Source organism: Cyprinodon variegatus, unplaced genomic scaffold, assembly GCF_000732505.1.
Source record: "Cyprinodon variegatus isolate N-32 unplaced genomic scaffold, C_variegatus-1.0 Scaffold311, whole genome shotgun sequence".
Lineage (NCBI taxonomy): Eukaryota > Metazoa > Chordata > Actinopteri > Cyprinodontiformes > Cyprinodontidae > Cyprinodon > Cyprinodon variegatus.
The window spans coordinates 511284-534493 of record NW_015150764.1 but is presented as its reverse complement, the minus strand read 5'-3'; the positions used below and the strand labels follow the sequence as shown (position 1 = coordinate 534493).

The window sequence follows — 23210 nt, the reverse complement described above, 5'->3', positions numbered from 1 at the left end:
ACAAACCCATGTAAAGAACTCATGCTGCTATCAAACTAAGTATCTTGAGTTCATCTTTACAACATGAAGAAATGGAGGGAAATTTGTCGTTTTAATGCAAAACTGTTTTAAAAGCAAAGAAACAAATTTAAAAAAAGGAATCATAGTTGTAAAATAACCACATTTCTTGTGATTTAAGTTCAACACTCCAAACTCTACATCACAAACATGCTCTATCGCTTTAGAAGATTGGTCAAGTTTCAAATTTTTTTTTTTTTTACTGTAGAGTAGAAATCGTGCATTTCTGTTTTCAGAGGATCGAGCACACCTTCTCAGAGTTAATCCACTTTAACTAGAGATGGATATGCAGATTAGGTTGCACAGTGAATAATATATGAGCGCTGAGTGGTGTTAGATAGTTAACATCATATACAACATATACCAAGTAGACTGTAACCAAGATGAACTCCCAGATGGAAATTTATGTAACATCGTCTTCCAGGAGGTGACGTAAAAAAGACGTCACTCTGCTTGCAGGGGCACTAATGCAAATCCAGGTTGTGAAGAAAACTGAAATAGACTGAACAGAACTCTTCTAATTTTAACAGCCGGGATGTTTGGTCTTTGTTTTAATTGCAGGAAAGAAAAGACTGACTGAAGGCACAGTTAACAAAGTGGCTCTAATTCACACAACTGCTGCATTTACACTGAAATTAGGTTCTTATAGTGGATTTTATTAGGTGAAATCAAAGTAAAGGGGACCCAACACAAACTCACAGGAAAACTTTTAGATTGATTAAATAAAAAATAGAAAACCCTTATTCTTTTATTTCACAATTATGCAATACTTTCTGTATCATAAAACTCTAAATTACATTAGAGATCGACTGATACTATTTTTTAAGGATGATGCCGATTGCTTTGACATTAACCTAAGCAATTATAATGCAGCAGATATTCTTGTAGCCAATGCTGCTTTTCTTGCTCCATTTACATAATATAAATGATACAATGATAACAAATGTCACTCGAGGCTCAATTTAGGCAACAAAGAAACATTTATTAACAAATCAAACATTAACAAAGAATAGCAGATGAACCCAAGGCATTGCTGCTGAATGCATGAATGAATCAGCAAGTGTTTGACTCTAATATCAAGAAGTATTGATGGGTAGTGTATTGTTATATTTCTTGAAAACCCTGACTTACACATTCAGACACATGTAGTAAACAGAAAACGTATAAAATACTATTAACAAAACCCATAAGGTATCAAAACTGATGCAAATAAATGATCTATCTTAACTTATACAAAATATTTGTTTTTTATTTCATTTGTCAGAACGTTCGATGACAATTCTTTTTCTAAAAAAGTCGACTTTTTTTTATCAATTATTTTAAGTTTCTGGCTTTTAAAGGGCTAAGTCATAGTGATGATTTTATGAAAATAGGAAAGAAATTGTGATGCAATGACAATGGTGTTAGTTTAATTTTTGACTTTCCAATTTTAAATCAAATCAAATGAAATCAAGCTAATGTATTGTTTTATTCCATTCTCAATAGCACACAACAGATCAAAACAGTGTGAATCATGGTTCACAATCATCATACTTGTCTAAAAACTATTTTTATAGATATATAGTAGAAAAAAAAAAAAAACAGGAATGATTAAACAAATAAAGACAAGGGTGTGAAGTGCATGAATATCATCTCAGCTCCCCTCTCTGTCTCTTGCAGGGCCCCTTTCCAGTTAAACCAATGCAGCGATATGCAGCATTTCTGCAGCCTCTGAATAGCAGCATCCTGCAGGATATTTTGAGGATCCTAGTAGAGAGGCTGTTTGTTTCCATTTTCTGTATAAATGACTTTCCCTGATGCTCTACCATCCCCAGCTGTGAGATCTGCACTACCATTAAATTAATTGTGTAATTTCTAGGATAGTTTTTTTATTTAAGAGGGTTAATGAAATAAGCTCCTAGTTTTGCAAATGATCTAAATCCTTAGACTGGTCAAAACACACGGCAACGTATTAACAAAGTAATAGGATGCCATCTAGTGGCAGAAGAAGAGCAGACTGTCAGCATCTGTTGGTTGTAGTGAATTTACATTGAACATGTTCAAACCAAAAAGTCAGTGTTTTTTGATTGAAATGAAAGTTGGGAGTCTGTCTGTGTTTTGTTTGATCTGAGTATAAATCCAGCTGATATTTAAAGGACTCAGAGATTTGTTAAAGAGCTTTAGAGAGCAAACATCATCCTGAAAATGAAGGAACAAAGCAGAAGGGTCAGGGATAAAGCTATAGAGAACTAAAATAGGATGAGATAATACACATTTCCCAAGCTATGTTCAGTCCATAATCTGGAAATAGAAAAGTGTGTGGTACAACTGCAAAGCTCCTAAGGCATACGGTGACAGGCCAGGACAGGATATATGTTACGTAATGTTTGAGCTTTTTTTACTGAACAAATGGGAGAAAACAAGCAATGGATCTAAAAAATGTATGTACAGTTCTTACAATGAGTAGTTAATGCTGTGATTTCAGGTTTTGTCTGGGGAAGGAGTATAGATGTTAAGATTGTTTGAAGGTATGTTGACGTTGAATGCAGAAAGGATGTCTACTGGCTTTCAGATCTCAGAGAAGAAGTTGGTACTGGGAGATTACATGGACCCAAAAAGGTTTCTCAAAGTATTTTCCCAGGCTTGAGTGGAGGCATGCATAGGTATACAAAGACTGGTATTTGACTGGAGAGAACTGAGCCCTGAAAGAGGATGGCAGAAACTAGTGGAAATCCAGGTAAATCTAATTGAAGGAGAAAGTGGCTTAAAGTATCCATCTTCAAGTGTGGTTGGTGTTTTCATGGAGGAGAACAATGAAAACAGACCGGACTCCAGAGTGGGTTTACCAGAAACGAGAGTTGGCTCAATAGATCAGACATCTAAAGGCTAAGAACAAAAATTTGGTGAATCAGGAAAGTCCACAGGAAACATGAGGAGATCAACAGCTCAGATTAGAAATAAGAAACACCTTTATGAATCACGCGCTCCACTAATCTGTCCTTAATCAAACTGAAACAACAGTAGCAAGAAGTTAATCATAATTTAAAGAAGGGTTTTAAGAACATGTCATCCCCAAAGTGCTTACTTAATCATCATGTGAAAATGCTTTGCAAAATCTAAGCTAAGTCAAAGTCAGGGTTAACTTTATTGTCAGCTAAACTGTCTTTATGTGAATTGCAGAGTATTGAAAATCTGGGCTGCTAGATAATATAAAGAGATAAGATATAGAAAAATAAGAATCAACAATTAAATTATATTTATTTTGATGGCATCTGAAGTCCTTTCAATTTGTAGATGAGGTAGAGACACTGTTTCAAGTTCAGTTTGGCGATGCAATTTAACTTATTTATCCAGCGCTAATTCAAAACACAGGTATTTTACAGAATCGGTTCAATCAAATCATGCAGACTGGATTTAGAGGCTTCAGTAGACTTTATATTGGAGTAGAGGTTAATCTTACAGCAGGGCAAAGACTGAAAACATGCAGCCAGATCTACAGTTGCTAAGATAAGCATAATTGTTTAGTTAGTGGTTCAGTTTAAATCCAGATCTCTCTTGGAGTGAAAACGATGGTAGAACTTTGTGATCTGATTTGGACTGAAACACAAACTTGCTTAAGTGTGTGTTTATTTGACAGACTGTTGTAATTGCTCCTTTCCCCCACGAGATGGCTCTACATACATTAAGTAATATTTTCTCTGTACACTTCTTTTTATCAAATACAAATATAGGGGCCATAGACTTAGTTATATGGTCAGTAACTATATATATTAAGGATATCTGTGCGATTCATCAAAAGTAAATATGCCCCCAAATGAGAAATTACATTTATGGAAAACAATAATGTCTAAAAAGAATGGAATTAGTTCTCACTGGTATTAGAACCCATGAGAATGCTGCCCTTGGGAGTAGCACAAGCATGTATAGTACATGTGAAGAAAATTATCTGATCACCTGTACTCCTAAAGCTCTTGAGAACAGTACTCAGGAGTTTAAACCTATCTGCCTGTATTGTGTCTCCCTAGGTGCTTTCTATTGTTTGTTTATGCTTGCTGGGAATGGCAAAAAATAAAAATTAACATAGGGAGAATTAATTAACACAGAGGCTTCCTAAATCATTTTCCCTTATGGGCAGTTTGTTGTAGTGGGTGTAAAATATATGTGTCTGTGTGCACACACTGACACAGGCATTATACTGATTAAACCTGTCGTCAGGCAACAGCAGGATCCAATCACATCACAGTACAGGGACAAAATAGAGATCCAGGTTGTGGTGCAATTTCAGTGTAACGTTGTGGTCAACATTAGATTAATAGATTTGATGAGATTTTGAGTTTGAGGCTATTCCACTTTTAAAGGGTTTAAGGTAAATTAATAGAAAATTAGGCCTTTTGAGCACATGTCTTATGAATATTAGGCTTTCAAGATACATTAAACCCATTCTAAATCCACTGCTGCAAGTTTACACAACATACAGCTTTGAAATAAAAATAAATGTTGGATATAAATACATCAAATAACCACAAATATTTATAATATTTTTGTATATGTATTCTAATGCAACTTACAGGTCAACCACATATCTGTAGTCACCAGAAATCTTACATGATTTTTTTTAGATGATTCTTAAATGATTCTGGTTGCATCTTTTACCAGCTCCTCTTCTCTTTTCGTGCAGCTGATTGAGAGTTCTTAAAATCAGATGGGAAAGTATAAAATGAAAAACCACTCATCGTTTTTTTTTTTAGCTCTTATTTCAAAACATTACCTTATTAAGAGTAATGGGTAGTATGTAGAAGAGATTGTCAACATAGGAGGGGTCGTGATCCCAACCTCCTCCTGGCGGTTTAGGCTACGTAACCCTGTTTTATGCTTGAACATCCACAAGGTCCACACGGCCAAATGACGCCATTTTAGCACCTATGCAAATATAAACATCTGTAGACATAGTATGATTTATCCCATAGCACTACAAACAACAGATTATAAAAACTGTTGGAAAAAACAGATGTACTATTAGATGACACATTTTGTGGTGTTTGGAGTGGCGGCCTAGTGGTTAGAGCATAGAACTTGGAATCCTGAGGTTCTGAGTTCGAGCCCCTTTCCCACAGCCTGCCACTCTGGCTCTCTGAGCAAGACCCTTAACCCCACATGGCTCCCTCAGACGCCACACAATGGCAGCTCACTGTCCCCCAATGGGATGGGTTAAATGCAGAGGTAAATTTCTCCAATGTGCGATGAATAAAGTTCAATTATTTCAAGCTTAATATGTTCCCCAAAAAAATCTCTACAAGTGTAAAAGCTGCAGACCTGGTTTCCACCCATCTCATTGCAAGAATAAAAGAATTTCAGATTCTCTTTGTTCTATCAAAAATAAAACAAGCATGTTAACATCAGCAATCAAAACCTTTACACAGGTAATAACTTTTTGCTTTAGGACCTGCTAACTGTGGAGTTTTTTGTGATTTATTTTTTTTGTATAATTTCAGGTTGACGTTTAAAACACACACTGGACTAATTAGGTTGAATAATAAGTGAATCTTTGCTGTTTGCATTTCATCCCCCATCTAATGGGGTCAGTCAGCACCCCTCAGTCAGGTGTTAAAAACATTATTTCTCCCTCAGGGTGGACATGGTAAAAGGGCCTTTGCTCTGTCTCTTAGTCACTCTGGGGGCCTCGGATAAAAAACATTGAAAACCTCTAGTATATTCTTTCAACAGACAGAAAAATGAGAAATGTAGTATGCATAAGTTTTGGTCCATTTTACTGTGATACTCAGAAATTAAATCCGGTGGAATCTCTTGGTTTATAAGACACATCAATTATGTGAGATAATAGCCAAAAAAAATAGTCATCTTATGTTTAATTTCATTTTAGAATAAATCCAACTGTTTTGCGAAGGTCATTGGGGTTTACTGGAGAACATTTTAGAACAAACAACTGTAAAACCAAGGAGCAGATTAGGGAATAGGTTGAAGAGAGGTTTAAAATTGAGATAAGTTAATAACATGAAATCCCTAGCTTTAAAGCTCTTCAGGAGCATTGTTTAATTCAACATCTGAAAAGAGTATTGAGGACATCCGTCAAATAAGTCCTTAACAGGCTTATGGAAACCCTGGAAGGGCTGTAGAGATCTTGAGCTCAGGTAGAAAAATCCGTGAACAGCACGGCTTTTAGTTTTGGACTGCATGAATCTGACTTTAACATGAAAGCGGCAAAATTTAAGCCATTTATGGAAAAAAGCCACAGAAATTGAGTTTGTAGTTTGACATGAGCCATCATAGAGGACACAGCAAGTGAGGAATAAGGTGCTCCGGCCAGATAAGAACCAAGTTTGACTTTTTAGCCTACACCCCAAACTCTCTTTAGAACATGGAAGAGATGGTATTATCCTGTGGGGCTATACAGTTATACACTTGTGTTGTTCTAGAACATAAAAGGGCATATAAAATGCCTTGACATTTTTTTTATTAAAATGTGACTGCAGTGGGAATACTTTTGGTGGGCACTGTAAAGTTAACTGATCCACGTCTAGTGTACAGTAATAATCCTGACAAATTCAATTCAATATCCAGTTTATCTATATAGCACCAATTCAAAACACCTGTCAGCTCAAGGATCATAAAGTCATTTTGATGCAAAGTTTTTTATCTAAGGAAAACCAGTTGATTTCGACTTGCATTGAAAGGCAATCCGTCACACTAAACATGCTTGTAGTAACAGTGGAGAAGGAAAAAAAACCCTTTTAACAGGAAGATACCTACAGCAGAACTAGACTTAGTGTGAGTGGCCATCTGCTGAGGCCGACTGGGGTTCAAGGAGACAGAAGCAGACATAGAAAAAGAAGCAGGGATACAAATGGCAACTGTCAACCAGCTCCACGGGCGGCCCAGTCCAGGAAACACACAGATAGGCAGATGAGCTCCGAGCCAGCTCCCATGCTAGAGGATAAAGACAGCACATCCAGCCAGTCACAGTCAGAAAAAGAAGACTACAGTGAAAAACAGGCAGAGCTCAAACTTCTATAAACAAATGTGTTGATAACAGCAGCAGTACAGCTGTTGTTTCTCTCCAGGATGGTGTCACAGCCAAACAGGAACAAACCAAATTAAGCTACTATCAGAAAAAGCAGAGTGAGCATTGTGTTAAAGACTGAACTAACAGATTCTGAAGAGTGGGATAATAGAGATAGAATGAAGCAAAATGATGAAAAAGGTGTCCTTATGTCCTCCAGCAGTCTAAACCTATAGCAGCATAAATAGAGATTTAGCTCACAAAGCTCATGTAACCTGAGCTTCTCTAACTATAAGCTTTATCGAAAAGGAAAGTTTTAAGGCTACCCTTAAAAGTAGACAGGGTGTCTGCAGGAGAGGAGCCTGATAACTAAAAGATCTGCCTCCCATTCTACTTTTAGAAATTCTAGGAACCACTAGTAAACCTGCAGATTGAGAGTGAAGTGCTCTGTTAGGAACAGAAGGAATAATCATATCTCTGATATAAGATGGAGCTTGGCCATTTAAGGCTTTATATGTGAGAATTAGGATTTTAAATTATATTATGGATTTAACAGAAGCCAATGAAGAGAAGCTAGGATAGGAGAGATATGATCTCTTTTTAATTTTCATCTCAGCTCTGGCTGCAGCATTTTGGATCAGCTGAAGGCTTTTAACTACAGTTTGATGACTTCCTGATAGCAAAGAATTAAAAATGACAAATTAAACATAAAACGACTTTTAAGTCACCACAGTGCAGAAACATGTCTATAGCATATCAGAGATGCAACATTTTTGAAACGTTCGCTGCGCTGTGTGTTTCAACCAGCTCCAAAGTAGTATGACTCATGGGAGAAAGGTAATCACAGGCAATGATGTGGACCGCTGCAGGGCAAGCCCCATTGTGCAGGAATACCCTTGAGAAAGTCCACGCCGTCTGCAAATGACTGCTCATATAAATCTAGGGATCGCCCTGTCTTCACAGCCACTCACGTTCGACATTACATGCGCAATAAAAATCCTCACCCAATCACAGCTCAGTTTACAAACACTGCCTTCACGCCATTGGCTAACCGTAGACAAGGGCGTTTTTTGGGGGTTGCTTGCTCCAACAGCACCATCTCTGGCAGGTGTTGTGTGCTCTAAAATCACTCAGTAGGTTAATTTTTTAGGGCGATAGGCAGGTAGAGATATAGAATTCTGCTTTCTTTAGCTTTTAATTATTATTACTTTTTTTAATGCCTTCATGTTTGTACAATTTAAGTCGAAGCGGACCCCAGCGGAGCGGCGGTGAATGAGGCGAACGTTGGGGTTCCCCTCTCTCTTTCTCTCTGAGCCAGACACTTTGTTTTACGGTAAAATTTGGACAACTACTCCTTCATCATTCAGCTCAAAAGACGGAAAAGCCCCTACATGTTGAACATACTTCACCACCGACCGAGTCCTGAATGAAAGAGGAGCCCTCTCCGACCGCCGCCAGGATCCCCCCCATCCTCCGTTCTCCCTGCACCCGGTGTTGGCAGCAGAAAAATGATATGTTGATGATATTTTCTGGAAGCGCTTTTGTTTTTCGTGTCGGGGTTTGCATTATGCGGATCCTCGGGGACGCCGCGGAGTCCAGGCAAACGGACGTTTTTTGCTCCGCTTTGAAAAAATGAGGAAGCGATTTCATAAAGACCCAGAAAATGGCAAGAAGGTCTCGTCGTCCGTGGGCCCGGATTTAAGCAGAATGAGAAAGAAAGGGGCGATGAATGCAACGGCAGCAGCAGCGTGAATAGTTTCTCACAGAATGACACCGAGGGAGGTAAAACGGCGATGAAGGAAGGCGATCTGGACAAGTTTTGAGTCGCTCATAATGAACAGAAACACTTTACAGCTTCGTGTCAGATCGTTTTCACCATTCTGAGAGCTATTTCCTTTCGTTTTTCTTCTTTTGGGATTTTTCTAATCCCTCCATCCATTATTATTTTTTTTTTTACATGTAATATATATTTTTTTTCTTTTTATATTTCTGATCCGGATTCAGCCCTGACTGTTCAATGGAAGTATGTTATCAGTTGCCGGTTTTGCCTCTAGACAGGCCGGTTCCCAAGCATGTCCTCAGCCGGAGGGGAGCCATTAGTTTCAGCTCCAGCTCTTCCCTATTCGGGGCTCCTGATCCAAGACAGCTGTCACAGGTAAAGAAAAAAAAAAAACAACATCTTTCAATCCTACTTTCACACTGGGGATCACACTTGTCATGAGGAATTTCCCAACAAGTGCATTAGTAATTTGCAGGAATCTTTCAGGTAGTTTTCTAAACATATTGAAATTTTTCACATATAATTACACTAGTTTTAGTCTTAATCGTTCTTTTGATTGTCAATTAAGCCTATTTTTTCTATTTTGTGGACTTACTGTTTCTGTTAGACTCCTACCAGCTGTCCAGCATGGTGGTGGCAGCATCATCATGTGGGAAATCTTGCTTCATTTCCATTGAGGAACTGGTTCATTTGCACATATTGGATGCCAGCTTGATTCACCTTAAATCTATAGCTACACTGCAAAAACAATCTAGAAATAAGTCAAAATTTCTTAAATTAAGTGTATTTACTCTTAATTTGAGTAGGTAAATAAAATGATTTGCCAACGGAATGAAGATTTTTACTCTTAAAATAAGGTAGTTAGATAATATACACTTAAAATAAGACAATTCAATTTTTTTTCTTATTTAAAATGTAAATTGTCTTACCTCCTCAATTAACAATAAAATGCACTTATTTTAAGAAAAAAATACTTATCTATATTTTGATTTTTTATTGTTGTAGACACAACAGATTGGAATTGATTATATTTGTGTAAAACGGCAAATGTAAAGCTTATTGGGAGACATTTTAGGTTGATGCTTTAAAACAGAGCCCATTAGAGGAATTTATTTAAGCTGAACCAATTCTGCAAAGACGAGTGGTAGTTCATATCGAGAATATTTGCCAGATAACTTGTTGGGGGGAAAAAAGGGGATGTGCTTTAAGTACAACTACCTTAGAGACATTTGATCAAATTCTGAGATGGGTGTATTTAATTATTTATTTTAAACTGGAATGTATAATTTTAGGCCAGGATACATGTCTCAGGTGGAAAAGTAATCCAAACATGCACTATGACAACTAGAGAGTCATAGTGGTAATCATACAACCCTGTAATGAACATGGTTATACAGAGGGCATTCATAATCTCCATAAATCTTGCAGGTGGTTGCTTGGTAGTTCTTAGACTCACTTTATTTCTCTCCTCATGATGACGTATTGCCATGTGTTACCCTTTAGCACTAGCCCATATATTGCTTTCTAGTAGATTTAGACATGAAGCCAAGAGATTTTCTATAATAATGCAGCATGGTTGCAAAATTTCTTTGTCAAAACCTAATCTTATATGACAAACACATGAAAATCACGTTAATGGGTACCACTGCCATGTAGGTTGATTATTATACTGCATACAGTATTTTGGGCTTGGATATTTATGTCCAACACTGTAAAAAAAAAAAAAAAGCTGTGAAAACCTGGATTCTATAGTTATAAATCACACATTCACAGATGGATTTAGTTTTAAGTTTCTGGTGGCTTATTCAAACATATTAACAGTTTTGATAATGTAACTTTTTAAAACCTTGGCATTCTCTTTGATACTGGTCGCCGGCCCATGTTTACTACACACAAAGTGAGTATTCAGTTGCACAGAAGCCCCTACTCTTCTTATCAGTCCAACCTTTTACAGCAGACAAGAAGCCGTCTTCCAACTTCGTGTTTGCGCATGTTGACCCCAGATAAAAGGCCCCTCTTTCAGTCAGCACTAACATGATGCTTAAGTTTCCTTTTTTGGATTCATCAGAAGGAACGTGCCAGTCTGTTATGTTATCATACGCTGACACATTGACATAGCATGAATTATTGACTAGGACTTGAACTTCCTTTTTCTTGTAGCGCATTGAAAATATCGCTCTGGTGAGCTCAGCTCTGTTTTTTTAATCACCTGTTTTGTGGTTAAAGATAATTGTGAGCAGAAAAAAACGGGTTTAGGTCGCAGGTCCACATTTCTGCCTTTCTTTTATGTTTAGTAATGCAGTATAGTGCATCAGCCTGTTGCTGAGTCATTTTGGATTATTTGTCTTTTATGTGTCATCCATTAGTTCTTTGTTCAGTAGAAGAATTCAATATTGTGTAAGATTTGTGCTCAAGGAAAGAACCTGTACTGATCAGTCATGAGGTATTTACGTCTACCTACAATTTTTCAAATGCGTTAAGCATTTTTCAAAGTTATGCCAGTCATTCATTTTGCTGTTCGCTAAGCTGAATTGTGATCATATTCCCTCCCCAGTTGGATGTCTTTTAGAGTTTTGTGAACCTAAATGAGCTCATCCATGCTTGCAGACAGGACTGCAGAAATTAAAGTTAGCTTTTCTGCTGGCAGTTGTTATAATGTATTTTATAGGTTCGTTTTACAGCACATTTGGAACGGCTTAGTCATCATAATTGAGTTTCTGTTATTTATTTCAGTGGTCGGAAGGCTATGTAAATAGCTGAAGTGAAGCTATATGCAGACAACAGCATGCTTTATTTATATCCGTGGTAAGGCTAATGTCTATGTTGAATGAGAAAACTGCACTGAAAGAGTACATGTATATTCATTTATATATATAAGTGTTGTCCAGAGTCATTTGCAGGTCTACAGGTTTCTGTTGCATCTTTGGTGCTGCTAGCTTATCAACATGGTGCCTCTGTAGGTGAGCCCGCAAGTTGGTCGTTTTTCAAGTATAACGTACTGCACCATCAGAGTTCCTGCATTTTGCATTTGTTTTGTCAAGTCCTTTGCTCTTTTCATTGGCTTTAAAACCTGAATTTGCCCAAATGTCTGATTTTAGGGACAAAGGCGCTTCTAAAAGGTGCTTCTAATAATGCTGTCGGCCATTCAGCAAATACGTCTCACCTGCACTTCGCTGTGAACAGAAATTGCACACTGTTAGGATGCCCCCCTGGGGTTGGTAGGTATATCGATATTGAAAGCCAGAATATTGATATTAGATTGTCTTTAAGAACAATAGATTTTTAGGCACAGACCTACTAATGTGCATTAAGGTAGTGCTGCCTGGAGAGTTGGTCTCTGTTAGTTGATGTCTGAAAATAACCATAATCTGCTGCATAAATTACCTTGTTGGTTTTCAGTATCTGCTCTAGATGAGGATCCCATGCTGTAGGGATGGAACGGTCTATGAAAACCGTCCGAACCGTTCGGTTCGACTGTCTTGGTTCGGTTCGCGTGTGTTGCGTTTGGTTCATGCGCTGCTCCTTTTTCTCATAGGTGAAGCGATTACACTCCAGAGCAGAAGGTGGCGGTACTGCGACCAAAGCCAACCACCAGTAGTAAACAAGAAGAAGAAGCTAAGCAGCGTAGCCGGGTGTAGCATAAAAAATCAGTTGTTGTGGAGAATTGTGGTCTGCTGTATGGGACCACTTTACATTTAGAGTGACCTACGATGACGGCAGAAAGAAAGTTGTGAATAAAAGTGCAACAGTGTGCAAGCATTGTGCAACACATTTTGTTTATGCTAACAGCAACATGACCAACATGTCAGGTTAACAATCAACATATACCGAACCGAAAACCGTGACCATGAAACCGTGAACCGAACCGTGGATTTTGTGAACCGTTCCACCCCTATCATGCTGTGTATTGAGGAGCTTTAATCTGCTAGTTTGGTAAACTGCCGTTTACTCCTGACGAGACTAATCACGGCGCGGTAGGCGGGACCTTAGAATGGGTTACTTTCAGTGCCAGAATTACCCATAATGCAACAGCTTTATGCTTTTCTGCTTGCTAAACACAACTCATTCTACAGCTTAAGCCGGGCCTACACTGTGTGATTTTCAGTTTTTGTTCGGGCCGACTTTCAGCCTGATCGTGAGTCGTGAAGTGTACAGGGGGTAAAGAGGGTCAATCAGCCTCTCACGACCACCTCCCAATCAGAAATTGTAAGGTCGGGATTTCGGCAAATTGCTCAGTAGGCAATTCATCTTTTTCTTCCTCCTCTCAGATGTAAACACAGCAGCATGGCGGGGGTGCAATGAGTGAAATGCAGTTCTTTCTGTAAAATTGACAGACCGTAGTAGCCATGTTTGCTCAGCCATGTCTTCGTCCAAATACGTCGTCGCCTTTTCTTTTTTGGGCTTTCAGCACAAAATTGTACAAATTGCCAAGGCAGCACGTTTCACTCTAGTGAGCTTCATATTCCCCTTCTATTTGTTTGGCTTCCAGATAGACGAGTCAGTGCAGCGCCATCTCACTGCGGAGCTGAGTCTGACGTGGTTTTTAGACGTACAGTGTGAGCAGGTAGATCGCATCAGAGCGTCAGGGCGAACATAAATCGGGAGCTTTTTTAACTCACACTGTACAACCAAACCCAGCGGTTTAGTCGTACAGTGTGAGCAGTAGATGTGTGCAACAATTGAAAAAATCGCACAGTGTAAACCGGGCTTTAAAGAGGCATCATTTACTGTATAGGTCTTAATGCTCAAGTCACGTTAAACCACGCTCAAAGTAGAGGTGACCCGCATGCGCAGAACAAGAACAACAAGACGTGTTAGAAGTCAGTGTCTATGAATGGATTTAAAGCTGGTTAAAAAGTCAAAGTAGACAAAAGATACAGCAGACAAATTGGAAATGTAGACGGAGGAGAAAGAGAATTAAACAATTAATTCTGGCTTTCTGTGGAGCAGTGACAGCGACATCTCCAAGTAGAAATGCATGGCTGTAGCGTCGTAGTCAACTGATCTATTGCGGTATGACCCCTTTCTTTTGGGGCATTATACAGTTTCTGCGGGTTAATAAAAGTCCTTAAAATATTTCAATTAAGGCCTTAATTGGCATTAAAAGTCTGAAAATATGATTATTGTGGCATTTAAGATGCTTTATTTTTAAAATAAGTTTATAAAAACAATTTCATTAGATATGTTATATTGCAACATAAGCGAGGAACAGCTTCCGGTTGATCGTAAAGCCGTATGCTCGGAAAAGAAGCTCAAGGCGGAGAAAAAGTTAGAGAATGAGAAAAATGAAAATTTCAACAACAGTGGCTGGAAAACGAGGAATTCAGAACATGGCTGCAGCGTTGATGAAGGATTTTGCTGTTAAAAAAAAAAATGCTAATTGTGATATGGGTCGCTTTGCTGTTTAGAAAGCAGTCAGATTCCAAAAGATCCAACCTGTGTTGGATTTAAAACCACATACTAAAGTGTTCCAGATAGGATTTGGAAAAAGTCAGATTTCACGGGACTTGGCCTGTTAACACAGAAATAAAATAATGTCACCTGAGTCACTTCAGGGCAAAAGATGTGTAGATTTAGACCCCATTTGTTTGCCGTATGAACGTAGCCTTAGTTTTCCAATTTACCTTCAAATAAATATTAGCAAGCCTAGCTTTCCCAAAGTAAATTCCTGGCAATTTGGGTGGCTATGACCTGCAGCCTCTCACGCAGGAAGATGTTCTGCTTTTAAGGGTTTACAGTTACTTTCAGAACAAGCCAAATGAGTTTGCAGCGGATTGAAAGTGGTTGCCAATTAAGGCCGACCTACCTTAACTTTAAATTATTTTAAATATTTGACTTGTAACTTATAACTCTGCATTCTTGTCACCCCTAAAACGGGTTTTCCTGGATAAATACAGCTTGAATAAATCATTAGTTTTGGTTAATACATTAAAATTCTTCTTTTGCTCTGTTCCAGCATTCTGCCTCCCACCGTAATAAGACTTTGAATAATTTCGCTGTGGTGATTCTTGGAACTTGCATCTTGGAGCAACACAAGGGAGAGTTCCCTGGAAAGATTTCAACGCCCCTGCTGTTACGCTGCAGCTCGATTTTATGCTACTCATGTGCTCACAAGCAAAATTTACGTAGTCCTTTTAGTGAAAAATCTACTGGTTAATTTTTCTCAACTCTGCTGTTTGTTTATTTGTCTCTGTAGGTTATCCTGCCATTTCGTGTTTTTGTCATGATATAAAAAAAAAAGAAAAGAAACTAAGCTAGCAGCAAAAAGACTTGCTCCCATAAGGCTTTGCTTCTCTCATTTTGAAACACTCAATAACCAAAAAAACTCCCCAAAAGACGGGTGAACCTGCATGGATGCATACAGACAGCAGTGTCATTCATCATTTTCTACAGAGCAATTACACTTCCACAAATATTATGTTTAGGCCTTATTTATGACCATAAGGGTGCGTTTGTCCTTAGTGGCTACTGTGTTTTTGTGTGTGGTTCAACAAGCCTGTTGTTTGTGGAAGCAGGGCTGGACTGCCATGGCAAAAAGAGGCAGTTAGGCATGTGCCTGTGCTCTGTGGGCAGTGGTTTGGCTCGCTTCCACATTCACAGATGGCCGGAGTCTCAGTGTCTTTTCTTTCTCCGGCTATCTTGTTCTGCTCACTTGCAAGCTCCCTCTCTTTCATTCTTCTCTACCCCCCACTCCTGCCTCCCCTTCCCTCGCAGATGAAGACATTTCCTCTTGTAAACAGTGGACAAAAGAGTTGGGTTGAAGACACAACTTGGTCTCAGAAGGATATCTCGCTCAGTGGCTGGGGAATTCTTACAATTAGGTTTAAGGAAAACAAAAACGTGGAAATCAATTGATTTGTTTTCCTCTTTTGATCCTTGTGGGCATCTGTTACATGTTTGATTCCTGTATTAGCTTATAAAGGGAGATATTTTTGCCTGGTCATAGTTAAAAATTGTGTTTTACCTTGTAGTTTTCCATTTGTTTTTGAAAAGCAGTGGGTGAAAACAAGATGGCAACTTAATTATTAAATAGGTTTTTAAGGGGTGAGAGGCAGGATCAGCAGAGGGATGCAGGAGAACAAGTCATGTGGTTTTCATTGTTTATGAAATACAGATGCATTTGCTCAACTTGGCTTTGCTGCACACATTTTTACAGATACTGCGTTTCTAAATTAATCACAGCCATAGGATTGTTTCCAAATTGTAGCCCAAAAATTTCTCTTTTTTTATTTGGATTTAATGTGTCACACAAAAAATAAAAGTAGTAAATAGTGAAAAAGTTTGAGAACTTTTTTCTTTTCTTCATTTTTCTCTTGTTTTTGATTTTTAAATGATAACAATGTTTTTCATTCAGAGGTGATCTAGTTGAAGGGAATGAAGGTAATTTGATTTCATTTCATTCACTTACCATTCTGAAGTAATTTTAAAATTCATTTAAACAGCGCATTATTACGGATACACAGTGGCTTGCAGATATTCATAGAGCTTTTAATTTTCTTTCATGTTACAATAGATGCTGTTCTCTCAGTTAAAGATGGGACAGCGTCATGCTGTGGAAATATTTTTTTCTTTAGCAGGGACAGGAACATGGCTGGTGGGAGGATGGGTGCAGCCAAACGTAGAGCATTTGTTAAAGGAAACAAGTTGGAGGGAGCAAAAGATTTAGGGCTAAGAGGAGCCACGACTCTGAACTCCTCAAGAACCGCTGTTCGGCAGTCCGTTACCGGTCACTAGCACAGCTTTGCAAAGTTCGCCTGCACGCTAGAAAGTCAGTTTAGCCATTTGATTAGGATTTTAATAGCAAGGGATGCAAGATAATATTACAGGACATTGTGATTTTTTTTTTTTTTTAGATACGTTTTGATCAAGGCTGTTTGCGACTTGAAATGGCCTGGACAAATTTCAGACCTACATACAATCTAGAATATGCGACAAAACTGGGAAATTGATGTTCACCAATTATCTCTTTTTGAATGAGTTTTGAGTGGTTTCCCCCAAAAGCTTAGATGAGATATACTTAAAGGCTGGAGCTTCCACAATACAAGCTATACTTGCTGTCACTGCATCAAAACCGTGATCCTAGAAACCATGGATACAGTGAGAATGAATTGAAAAAATTAATCGGATTAATCTCTTATTGAAATAATGGTCAACTAATTTAGTAATCAGTTAATCGTTAACTGGAATATAGAGACTGTAAAAATTGCCTTTAGCTAACAGAGCAAACCACTTAGAGCAGGAATTATACCAAAGTTTTAAAAGAAAATATAGAAACATTTTGCATCTCATAAAAACTTTTTCATCTGTCCATATGCTCTGTACAGAAAAGGAAAGGTTTTCATTTCCCCTGCTTTAAATTTGGTGAAAAATCTTCTTGAAGGAACCTTTGGCTATCCGATTAGTCGATTAATTGAAAAAATGATCAACATATTAATCGATTTGCAAAATAATTGTTAGTTGCCACCTTAATGCACCCGTTGCTTTCCGGATTTGAACTCTCTAAAAATGTTTAATGTTGATTCAAAATCCTCTTTGCAATATGAGTATTTGCTATATCATTACAAAGGATACAAACAGTATTTATTTTGGATAAACTTTGGACAGCCTTACCGCTCACACTGCCTGTGCTCTTTTTTTTTTTCTTTCTTGAAGAAAGTCTTAGGTGATGGTGGGGGTCTGCAGGGATAGAGCAATTGTAAATGTGTAGTTTTAGGTGAATGTGTATTAGCTGATATACTGATATCTTAAATGATTTCAGGTTTGGTTTTCACATTTCCTTGATGCGTGGATATGCAAAATCCAACTTGTTTTGTCTTGGTCCATCACATAAAATTCAAATGCATACATTAGACATGGTGGTTTCAACATGACAATGGATAAAAAGTTAAAGCGATATGAGTACTTATGTGGGACGCTACTGTTGTAGAATATCGCCTTTTACCATAACTACATTCACTCCCAATTCTGGTAAACAAAAGGATAAAGAGATGCACAGCATTGATTTGTTCTGTGTTGCCACATTGTTTCTAGCAATAGTGGGAGGAAAGCGGCTCGGGCTGCACGCTGTGATCTACTCAGTCTGTTACGTCACCAGCAGACAAGCCGTGGAGATTGTTTTGTCATCTGACTGTAGATAACCTTCTTCAAATTTTGAGATGTTAGAGACGATGATAAGCTTTTGCATCAGGGTAAGCGATGGCTGTGTTTGTTCATGCGCAGTCTGGATGCTTCTTTGCACAGATTGATAAGGAAGCTCGGGGCTGCGGTTCTTTCTCTGGGAGTTACTTTGTTGATTCAAACTGCCATCAGATTGACGTTGTTTCAGGATGTGGTAAGAATGCTAAAGGAGCTGCTCAGACTCTGAGCTGGGCGTTTCGCAATCTTTCACAAACTTTTAACCCCCGCTGGACCTTTTGCATAAGTGAGCTGGAGTGTGCAGGAGGGTTTTTCAGATTGTTTAGAGTGTGGTAAATGGACAACATCCTGTCTTCACTGAAATACAAGCACTCTTCATGATTCACATCACGTTCATTCCTTTCTATGAAGGAGGGGGGGCTGTTGTCACGTGACTGTGATGTTTTTGTGCTGCAGTGTTGAGAGCGACCAAGCATGAGAAAGTGGTTCCACACACTGACACACTTTCAGACCCACGGAACCTGCACAGGGTGAAATGTATGTGAATATCTGTAGCTTGAGGAGGTTTCATAGATCCATGTCTGTTTGGTTTTAACTTATAAGTCTTATCACCCCTGAAATTAATTTCCTTGATTGAAAAACTATTTTTCATCACCACAAAAAATACTACATTGCACATAAATAAGCACAAGCTTCTATAAGCACTATGCATCCAGAGGGAAACATTTAGGCTGGACCAAACTCATAAAATGTGATTTAAATGTTTGGAATATTATAGTTTGATTTGGCAAATGTTTTACATTTCTTTTATGAAAAAGTAAATACTGGATCTGTCCCAATCCTATAAAAATAACCTAAGGCTACAGGATATTTGTTTGTTTTTGAAGTGTTTTTCTCACTGTTAATAATGCTCCTAATAGTTAATGGGGGGAAAAAACACTACCGTAAAACCAAGTATCTTACAAACATCTAATTTGACCAAAGACTAAAACAAAAGGCTTGAATACAAAAAATGTTCTCTTTACAATTAAGCAGACTGCTGTCGATGGGATCGACAAAAAAAAATCATCACTAGAGGCTGTTTATGGAAGGTTTAGTGGAAGGAAAAACTGCACAAACAGCAGGAGCGGCCTCAGACCCTAATGAAATGGCTTACTGTGCGTCAAGGTTGCTAAGGCTATATTTTCGATCGTTGTACTCAGCTACAGCTCAAACTTTACAAGGAAAACGCAGAGTTACAAGTTCACAGCTCCCGATGCATGTACGGCCAGACCCTTTGATGCAATCTACCTGCTCACACTGCACATCCAAAAGCCACACGTCTGACTCTGCGCCGATAGATGACGGTGGTCAGACTCTTCAATCTGGTAGAACAACTCCCATGTTTGCATATATGCATTGCGTGGGGTTTAGCCTGATAAACCAGACTAAATGTGAGATTAAATGTGTAATTTATTCTGGCCTTGATGAATGAGACATCGGAAGATTGTTGATGAGAACAACCCATTGTTTTTCAAACCACTCTCTTTGCCTATTAGCCAACACTCTGACCAATGAGCGCAACTGACTGTGATGTACTAAGCGCGAAATAAAGCTGGTAGGGGAGTGTAAACAAACAGCCTGTCGGTAAAATGGCGAATACGTCCTTCTTGAAAATTAATGAGCGTAGAGCCACTTCCTGCTCATGTTTCAACGAAAACCCCAAGTCTAGTCCTTCTAAAACTGATTCCAAAGCTGAGTCAATCAAGAACTGCAAGAGGCGGATTGCCCCTTTTTACCCCCTGTATACTACACGACGCAGGATGCACGATGAGACTGAAACGGCAAAATATCATACAGTGTATGCCCAGTCTGTGCGTTTGAAATGTAACATTTCAATATGATTTAAAGCAATATTTATATTTCGAAAAAACGTGCATGCATACTTGCTTAAGCTACGAGTTAAATAAAAAGGTGATTATTTTTAATGCAGAAAAAAACTACCTTTAAAGTACATAGAGATATTTGGTAAAATTACAAAATAAAAAGTAAAAAAAAAAAAAACTCTTTTTGTAGATTAATCTTTCCATCTGTGTTACATATATTGAAGATACCACTGAATCCTAAAACCAAAGACCTAAAGACGATGTACTTAAAATGGCTTTAAAATTCATGGTGTGACCTGTGATGACGGCGAGACTGAGGCTCCTATTGCAATTTGGGCAGAGGATGCTTTCCAGGCGATGTTGGATGGAACAAAACATAATCACAAAGTTTTCCTACTAGAGAGCAGTAGTACCGTAGATCGTCACTAGGAGATGAGGACAGGGAGAGAGCTCGGCACGGTTAACTGATCCAAGCTCAGTCCAAACTCGCACGGATCGGTTTTCAGAGGGTGGTGTAAATGGGGCTTATGTCTCACAAGTTACCGCTGCAGCTTTCTCCTCCATTGAGGACTGGGGTTTGTTTGCCCTCCTCTGGCGGTTCAAAGAAAGGGGACAATTAAGCTGACCCCGAGAAGCAATTAGAGTCTGGGGATAGTATTTACATGAATGAAATTCCTGCGCAGCATAAGCAGACTGTGAGAAAATGAAGCACCCCCTCGTTACGATAAAAGCTCATGTACACAAGGGCTGTTTAAAGCACTCCGTGTAAAAAAAAAAAAAAAAAACACAAGGGTCTGAATAATTTTATGGCACTATCTCTGGCTGTAAAAAAAAAACAAAAAAAAAAAAAACTTACAAGTTATAGATAAGTTAGCCTGATGAGCCTGCAGCTTTGCTCTGCAGATACCCTCATTGTCACTTGGCTCCCTAAGGCACTGGGGGGGACAAGTTTGTCCAACCCCATCAGTCCAGCTCTCTGCTCTCACAGCAGCTGAAGTGTGTCACGCTGAACAGGGTGCTCATAAAACAGGTCGACTCCATCGAGGACTTTTTGTGTATGTAGCAAACAGCGGGAGTCGCTGGCCCTCTCCAAATCTGCCCGTGTTTATGATGTAGCACTCAGTTACTGGAATATGCAGTCCCAAGCTTCACAAGAGGTCATAACTCAGGAGGAAATGTTCACTTCATGAAACGGCATCCAGCCTTGCCGCTTTTATCTCACAGAGGGGGATTTACCTGTGTGTGTGTTTTACTTTGTGATATGTCTGTTTATGAGTTAGTGCTGGGGCTCATTTGCTTATCCTCCACTGGCTGCCTGCAGTCACTCTGACCTCGGTTACACTTCACGTGTGAAGTTTATTATCGTAATAAAAGCAGGTTTTACACCTGTCTTCAATAGAGGGAAGTTTAAGGAATAAATAGGAGATCAAATGCTTTAATAATAAAACTGGATTTGTTGTTTTAATTACTTCTTTTTATCCTAAACCTGCTTTAGCCTTTTTTATCTTCAAATATTACTAAAAGACCTTTTATTTTTGATATCTTTGCCAAATAACTGTATCATCTTTTTGGCTCATATGTAAAAACCTTTTTTTTTTTTTTCTTTTCTATCTCTCGGACTCTAGGAGTCTAAAAGAAAATGACAGACACTGAAGCCCTTGGGCTGCTTACTCTATCAGGAATTTTGACATTAGGTCCTGACCTCAGAAACATGAGTGTTCTGACCTCAGGCTGTTGGACTAAGTTGAGATAAGAAGCGGCAGACATATGTAAACGAGCTTACATGGAACTACAGATAGCACAATGAGCAGACTGTTGCGCTCACAGCGAAATCCAAACAAAACAGCATTTAGTTTGTATTCCAACCGCTGCGAGCAAACGGCAGCTAAGTGCAACTCTGGGGGCCAGATGAATCAGACGAAGGGTACGCTGAGGACTGCAAGGGAAGATGCTCTCTAAAGCAGAAATCAGCATGTGTGTTCCTGCTTTTAGATGTAAAAACAAATTACAATCACACAAATTCTGCAGATGTATGCAAGCCACGTTTCATCTCTGTTAGCCACAAGTTTATGCAAGCCCTCACACAGAGTCGATGATCACGTCAATGTGATCAGATCACGTTACATTTTGACAGTACCTCATCTGCTATACTAGGTCAATGAGGTCACCTACAGTACTACTGTCAACGTTGCTCAAAAGTGCAGATTTGATACATTCTCAGTTTTAGTTTTACATTGATGAGCCCTTTTAAAACCAGATAAGTTTCATTGGATTACTTAAAGGAGCTACCACTTGGTATACTAAACATAGAATCCTTCTGATATGGTCTGCAAATTCACATTTAATTATTAGTAGGATTTTTTTTGTTTTTAATCAAGCTCATTTTTACCTCTTTTTTTAAACTATTTTCTCTTCTTTTGAGGGTACATACAAGAGTTTAACTCCTGTCTGCGCATCTATGTACTCTGGATATTTGTTATTAAGGCGTGTGTTGATTGGTCTGAGGAAGAGACGGTATCAGGGCTGGCCCAGTTTTATATGTCTTGATACGGTCCAAAACAATAACAAGATCTCAGAAATGGCGAATACACATTGAGAGACCAGCTAAACTGTGTCTTACCTGCAGCATTAGGAAATTACTATACTGTAGCCCCTTGTTTGAAAGTGGTCCTTTGCATAAACATGCACACACAGAGTAAACACATAAAGCAGTTTACAAACTTTCACGTAGCAGAGCAATAAAGATATCACTACACAATTGAAATCTGTATGCTACAAGTTGATGTATTGTTAGCTACATAATCAGTTTTCTGTGGTTTGTTTACTATAATTTCCTGGTGATATTAAATGATGAAGTGCAGGTGAGTCCCTGATGGTTGGATTAGCCAGATTTTCTAAACCCAGGCCTGATGCCATCTGCACCTGGTATTATCCCAAATTAACAAACCATTCTGGTGCAAAACGTGCATCACAGACAAAACGAGCTGTAGGTAGAGTCACTGGAACATTGTCGTCAGATATTAACTTCATCCATTGTTCTGCCGTAGTTTGATGAACAGGCAGAATTCAAATATTGTCCTATTTGTGCTGACCACAAACAGAGGAACATTTGATGTCTGCGTGACGTTCGGATATCTTTACTTTGACACAACTCATTAGTGATAGCGGTGGCTGGACGCTACAACATGGTCCAATCAACCTATTTACCTCTGGCCTCTAGCAGGTGGACCATGTGGAGGCGTCAAAACTGCTAAACATGATGATTATAACCAGAAATGATAATAAAAGCAAATTGGTAAGATTTTGTTTACTCCAATCTACTTAAAGGAAGTAGCTTTCTGCTTTTAGGCATTCTTGCACATTATATGAGCAGCAA

The 23210-nt window shown here is 38.6% G+C and overlaps 1 protein-coding gene across 5 annotated transcripts in view; it reads left to right on the top strand.

Annotated features, from left to right (window-relative positions):
• The first annotated feature begins 8142 nt into the window (after window positions 1-8142).
• pde7a (phosphodiesterase 7A) overlaps window positions 8143-23210 on the top strand; it is a 41600-nt gene continuing 26532 nt past the window's right edge. For 4 of the 5 annotated variants that reach the window (XM_015384381.1, XM_015384380.1, XM_015384383.1 and 1 more), the window contains exon 1: window positions 8143-9209. In XM_015384381.1, the coding sequence (XP_015239867.1) occupies window positions 9072-9209 (138 nt within the window). In that variant the 5' untranslated portion in view covers window positions 8143-9071. The remainder of the gene's footprint in view (window positions 9210-23210) is intronic. The other variant, XM_015384384.1, reaches the window with a different exon arrangement.